General features: G+C 38.8%; 1 protein-coding gene across 1 annotated transcript; it reads left to right on the top strand.

Annotated features, from left to right (window-relative positions):
• Positions 1–1327: 1327 nt before the first annotated feature.
• Positions 1328–5658, top strand: LOC139571484 (zinc finger BED domain-containing protein 4-like). Its single transcript, XM_071394412.1, has 5 exons — positions 1328–1368; positions 1545–1610; positions 2405–2503; positions 2963–3061; positions 3333–5658. Exons 2-5 carry the CDS (start codon positions 1586–1588, stop codon positions 4787–4789), a joined length of 1680 nt encoding a protein of 559 aa, XP_071250513.1. The 5' UTR covers positions 1328–1368; positions 1545–1585; the 3' UTR covers positions 4790–5658.
• Positions 5659–6900: the final 1242 nt, after the last annotated feature.

Below are 6900 nucleotides of genomic sequence, written 5' to 3'. Positions count from 1 at the left end.
TGATCAGGGGTTGATGACAATGCGGCTTTTAAAGGCAATTTCTGAACATTGCCTTTAAAAGCCGCATTGTCTTCAACCAGCGATCATATTGAATTCTGGCCTTAAGTTCCCATACTGTGTGTATCCATCTCAGGTCTGGTTTAGGTAAAACGTAGTCTCAACAGTAGAAACTTTAACTTTAGTTAATTTATTTTAAAAATACTCTTATGTACTCATGCTAGCCAAAACGTTGAAGACAAGGAATACAGACTCAAAAAAAGATCACTGTTTTTCTTTAAAGGTACATTTAGATTTAGCAGTATTATCACATAATAGAAAACTAAAATAAAAACTCTCCCTATGAATTTTATTTTATATTTTTGTTAAGTATGTTTGTCTTGTTGGTTGGTATTTTTCTATTTTATTTGTTATTTCCCATTGGGTGTCTGTATAGTTGTGTATATGCAAAAAAAATGTAATCATATTTTTATTTCACCTTTATTTAACCAGGTAGGCCAGTTGAGAACAAGTTCTCATTTACAACTGCGACCTGGCCAAGATAAAGTAAAGCAGTGCGACACAAACAACACAGAGTTACACATGTGATAAACAAACGTACAGTCAATAACAAAATATAATAATTTATATAATAAATAAATGATTACCTTGCACTTTGAACTGAAATCTTTGTAATCTGTCAGAATGAGAGGTGAGTGAGGAACTTCCCATTGGTGTACCGATTTAGGATCTTCATTTGAGACAGTTTACTACAGCAGGAAAATAATCCTAAAGCAAGAGGAAATGTGAACTGTGGATTACAATTAATGGACATTTTTTTAGGTGTTAATACATTGACATTTCAAGATGGAAATTACAACATTCAGAAGCCTTTTTAAACCTCAAATAACACTACACATTTAACATGTCCTGCATTGCAAGAAAGTCGTTTCAGGTAAATGGACAAGGTTTCAGGTGAAACAGGATATGATCCTACTATGACCGTGATAAATTAAAGGGATAGTTTGATATGTCTCTGCGTCCAGTTCGAAGGAAGTTAGAGGTAGTTTTGCGAGCATGCTAGCTGTTCCCATTAAATTCCAGTAATTGTGCTAAAGCTAGTTAGGAACAGACTCAGAGACATACAAAGTTCATCTGCTTCTGGGGAAGCAGGGTTTCATTGCCAAAATCCTAACTATCCCTTTAAGAACTAATATAGGATTTAGTTAGGAATAAACCTTGTGGGAGGGAAAAGATGACATTTGACTTTCGTTTCACTGAAAACTGCAACAGCCACACCCAGTGGATTGGTAGACCTCACCTGTCTCCAATAGTACAAACACATTGTTCAGACAGGAGCGAGGAGTAACATACGGAGAGGACACTATTCAAGTAAGTTACTGAATTTAATTCAGCATTTCCCGATATTCACTTTACAAGAACAGCTGGATAACATAATAAGCAAAACGGTAATGTTCTTGCAAACAATTTTGAAACAGGAATTTACATGTTTTAAACCCAGGATGGAAGTAATATATTTGTCTATGTATTCCGATATGCTACAATAGGAGGCAAGGTCAGGAAGGAAAGTGACACATTTCCAGCAGATATGTCTCAGAGAGCAAGACATTCTGGTAAGCACTATCTCCTTAACTATCTCCCGATCATTGTAGATTATGCCATAAAATACATAGCCTCAAACCTCTAACAAACTTTTTATTCCTGACATGTTCAATGCAAACAAATGAAACAATATTTCATTTTGTTTCATTATATTTTTAAACACTGACTACACTGAGCACCCGTGTGCGCCATCACACGCATGTTGATTTCGTCCATCCACACCAGATGTGGTCAGGACATGCAGGTTGAAATATCAAAAACCAACTATGAACTGACTAGATTAATTTGGGGACAGGTCAAAACACTTGAAACATTCATGGACATTTAGCTAGCTAGCTTGCTGTTGCTAGCTAATTTGTCCTGGGATATAAACATTGGGTTGTTATTTTACATGAAATGCACAAGGTTATTTTTTTCCTGAATCTTTGTAGACTTTTGACCAATTCTGAGTCACACAAAATCATTCATCCACAGATGAAAGGGTAAACCTAGTTAGTTTCAGTTCAGCTTTCAATCACCCATGTGGGTATATGCTCCTAAAACCAATGAAGAGATGGGAGATGCGGGACTTGCAGCATGTCAAGTGCCAAAAATAAAAACAAGTTCCATTTTAGCGCCTGGCTATGCAGAAGCTCATTGATGCGCATGAGTTGTTTGGGGGAAATTACTGAATAACATGTAAATGTATTTTGCAATGCTCGCACCGCGAAATGCAGGCGTAACATGCATGTAACATTGTAACATTGTATGATGCACAACTTGCAGAAGTACAGGTTGTATCAACTGTCTTGTCCTTTGATTGCAGGGAGGGGCTTTACTGGTAGGCCTTATACCAGGAACAGGGGAAACCGTGAAGCACTGTCTGTTCATCAGGACACTAGACCACGAAGGATTAGACCAAATGGTGACTAGTCTTTGTACTACTATTTGTATTTTATGCTTAATTCAGACATTCACTCAACAAACAACGAATACACCACAAACGAATTTAAGAGAAATATGAAGATGTTTATATATGTCTCATATATTTGTAAGACTGAAAGGACAGCGAGGATATATATTTAATTTCGATGTAATATTGCAGTGCATTATCATATCAATACAACAATGAATATGATTTCTCCTCAAATTGTGTTTTAAATATTTCAAAAAAAGTACATATGAATACAAATACTGCATACAACTGTGTTTTTGCCTATTCAAAGGTGGTGGAATCTGACTACTGTTATATGGTTTAGAAATAGACAGTCATTCACGTTTTAGAGTAGGTTGAAGATATTTCCATAACGTGATATATGATGATCTTACTTTATCCTATTTGACTAATTCTGGTTTTGTCTACTGAATTGTCGCTTGATTGCAGGGAGGGGATTTACTGATAGGCCTAACACCAGGAACAGGGGAAACCTTGAAGACCTGTCTGTTCATCAGTTCCCTGGATCTCAAAGAATCAGACAAAACGGTAACCAGTCTTTGAATTTAATGCTTAATTCAGTGTGTACTCCATGAACAAACACAGTGCATACACATTAGAGAGAAGGAAGTTGACAAATATGCAATACAATGCTGAATATAATCTCAGTCTTTGTTTTAAAATAATTGTGTTCAACTGTGACTGTGTAGTACTGATTTAGAAAAACACCACCCATAAATATTTCTGATTATGTTAGAGATAATTATATAACGTGATAAATTGATGATGATCTTGACTTATAATGTCCTATTTGACACAGCTGGCACTCAAGGAATATTCACAACCAGAAGGCACCTGTCAAACCTGATTGTCTCCCTCTTGCAACCACTGTCCATTGTAGAAGATGCTGGTTTCCAGGCATTTGTGGATGCCATAAAAAATCCTGGCACCCTTATTCCAAAGGAGACATTTTCTATTCGAAAAGACCTTCTCAGAATGTACAATAAGACAAGGCAGAAGGTAGAGCAAGCCCTTGCCTTGGCTCATGACATTGTCTTAACAGCTGAACTGTGGGTTGCAAGAGCAGAAGAGTCCTATCTGACAGTGACTTGCCATGTCATCGACACAGAATGGAACCTCAATTCCTATGTATTAGAAACAACCAAAGTCCTGGGTGAAGATACATCAGTCGACATAGTAAAACAACTTTTAGGAATTGCAAACGACTGGAGAATTAAAGAAAAGATTCACACCGTGGTGACAAACATAGATGGATCCATGAGAGAAGACATTTCTAGAAATGGATGGACACACATTCCTTGCTTTGCCCACACTTTAAACCTGGTGTTTAAAGAGACATTGATGATGGATCCTGTTCTAGAGGCCATGCTGAGGAAGTGTCAGAAGATTGTGAGGTTCTTCCACAACGACATAGAAGCTGAGAAAAAGCTAAAAGAGGCTCAACTCCAACAACAGTTGCCTCATCATGGCCTGATCCAGTCTGTTGGTGATGGATGGTTCTCTTGCTTCCACATGCTGAAGAGACTTGCTGAGCAATACATGGCTATCAACATGGTGCTTAGCCAAAGGCAAGAGTTCGACCTCTGTCTTAATGGATCTGACATAACTAAAGCCGCCAGTGCCGTAGCAGCCCTTCAGCCTTTCAAAGATGTGACAGAGGAGATGTCACAGAGATGTAAAGACATCTCTAATAATCAGCAGTACTACTTCCTCTCCAACAGCATTCCTCTGGTCGGAGAACTTCAGACAAAAATCAACAAAGAGCAAAGGGGAAACGATGTAGCTAATCACTTAGCCAAGCAATGCAAACATCATTTTGGTGATTTGAAGAAGAGCCAACGACTGGTCCTTACCACAGCCCTGGACCCAAGGTTCAAAAACCTCATACTGAATGTCAACGACAGTGAAAGTGCTAATCACTTCCTAACTAAATTGCTTAAAGATCTCAAAGCGATTTCATCTCCACTGATAGTTTCATCCGATGTACCGAACTTAGTTCAACTGCTGAAAAAGTACAGTGAACACAGCTCAATTCCAGAGACGGAAAACCCACTTGCATGGTGGAGATTTGAAGGATCTGAGAAATTCAAGGATCTGAGCAGGGTAGCCCTTAGAAACCTTGGTGTGGTTTCTACAGCGATCCCCTTGGATAGGGCTTTCCATGAGACAGATAAAATGTTCTACAGCAGACGAAGTTGCCTGGAGCCAGAGAATATCAACATCATACTGTTTCTGAACAGCAACTACACTCCTTAGTTGTAAAGGGGGTTAGTAGTGGTCACATGGTTATCTTTTAAATTGAACAAATGATAGTCTAGCGATCTAAGCCGCTTCCTCTAGAATTGATATAGTGCTGCCAGCATGGGTTCGAATCAAGCCCATTGCTCTTTCAACACTCACTCTTACCTTGCCTATCTGATAAACAATGAAATATGTAAAGAGTTGGACTGTCCCACTCCTTTAAAACAAGTTAACAACTTAGAACTTACTGTATATAAGAACATTGTAATATGAACTTGAGCCATACTTAAATGAAAATAACAATCTAAAAGCTGAAAACATTCCATGGATCTTAACTGCCACCTAGTGGAGGAGAGACTAACTGGTCTTTGATTTTCCCCCCAGTATTTTTGGTTTTATCCAATCCTTCCAGACAATACAAGATAGCAATGTGGCACTGTATGAACAGAAACTATCATAATCTCTTGGTATTTTGAGGATGAGTTGAGAATCATGACGGGGTGTTTAAGGTAGCCAGTCCTGTAGTTTGGAAGCTCTGGCAGAGTGGCCCTTATACCCACAATAAACATAAACAGACAAAAGCAGAGATGTTATGCATGTCATACTTCTTTTCAAGGTCAAATAGGCTTCTCTCTACACCTGTAATACATAAGAGAGAGATTATTTTCAGTTTTACCTTGAGATTCCTATTTTGAAATCTGAAGGTACATTTTTGGTTGAGTAAATCTTCAGTAAAAATAATTATGTTATATAGTCATATTATATGTACCAAGAATATATATTGAGTGATGTTATTGTACATTTAGCAAATATACTGTCTGCTACACAATATGAATACATGTACATTTTAAAATGTTCATCAGTAAATTAAAATGTTTAATGTATCTCAATGCATTCCTGTCTTTATTCCAGTATAGGACAGTTTAAAGGACTGTTTTAACTGATGTCAACTATATGCAGAATATCCACAGTCAGTAAGTTTTGTCAACCAGTAGAAGGAATCATTTTTGTACAGGTTCCAAAAACAAGACCAACACATATCTAAATGGTGCCAAAATGGGCAAGTCATACCTTGTAGAAGGTTACCATGGGTGAACCTGAGTTGTTGTGGCTGAGGTAGGTTGGGCTAGAGTGGTGTTGCCTGGAGTAGGTTGGGCTAGAGTGGTGTTGCCTGGAGTAGGTTGGGCTGGAGTGGTGTTGCCTGGAGTAGGTTGGGCTAGAGTGGTGTTGCCTGGGGTAGGTTGGGCTAGAGTGGTGTTGCCTGGAGTAGGTTGGGCTAAAGCGGTGTGGCCTGGGGTAGGTTGGGTTAGAGTGGTGTTGCCTGGGGTAGGATGGGTTAAACTGGTGTGGCCTGAAGTAGATTTCACACTGGTGTCTGATCCGATAGTTGATGTTCGCCATGCTGGGTACTGGAGAGAGGGCTAGCTTTTTGCAGGCGGAACTTGAGTGGTCAGCTCCACTGGTGGTGTGTGGAGAATATCACTGGGGAAGCCAAGCCAAGTAAGACAAGCCATATTACAAGCTATGTGTTGTGAATATTGTCTTGGTTGCTTTATAACCTGGTAATTCATATTCCTTGCCACTGTCATCCAGTATATAGGCCTAAGGCTGAGACAATAAGAAAACACAGTGAATAAATTCTACCACTCCTTTGTTTCGTCACAAAACCAGAGAAGTCCAGTGAAGTACACAAAGCATACTTCATGTAACAAACAGTTACATGAGCTACAGCATGGTCAATCAAGTTAATGTTTCCCACATTTCGTACTACTAAACAACTATTGCCTCCACTATTCCAGCACCATTTCAACTTCAACAGTTGAACATCATCAAATCACCTCTGCTTGGTCAAATGCAGGTACAACTAAAAGATACCAGAAACAATTCAGTCCTATCAACATAAGCTAAATATGATTTGGCTGTTCATGGTACTGATTTCTTTGTGTGTGTGCAAGTAGAAAATATATGTTGACGACAATGCCATCCTCCTCGCTTTCATTTTGCAGAAACGTCTAGGACTGTCATGCAGTACACACTTTTAGTTTTTGTTGTCTTAGGCCACCTGGCTAAAATGCTTGCTCTCTAGCCTAAATTCCTTTCATGGGCAACGATGAGCCAGCTAGGTC

This window comes from Salvelinus alpinus, chromosome 3, assembly GCF_045679555.1.
Source record: "Salvelinus alpinus chromosome 3, SLU_Salpinus.1, whole genome shotgun sequence".
In the NCBI taxonomy this organism is placed as follows: Eukaryota; Metazoa; Chordata; class Actinopteri; order Salmoniformes; family Salmonidae; genus Salvelinus; species Salvelinus alpinus.
Note: the sequence above shows the minus strand (reverse complement) of the source record. Positions and strands in the feature narration are given on the sequence as shown.

Excerpts from the sequence above, each read along its gene's own strand:
- LOC139571484 (XM_071394412.1), top strand. The coding sequence starts at position 1,586 with ATGTCTCAGAGAGCAAGACATTCTG. Across the intron at positions 2,504-2,962 it reads ACGAAGGATTAGACCAAATG|GGAGGGGATTTACTGATAGG; the intron begins GTGACTAGTCTT and ends GCTTGATTGCAG. Across the intron at positions 3,062-3,332 it reads TCAAAGAATCAGACAAAACG|CTGGCACTCAAGGAATATTC; the intron begins GTAACCAGTCTT and ends TATTTGACACAG.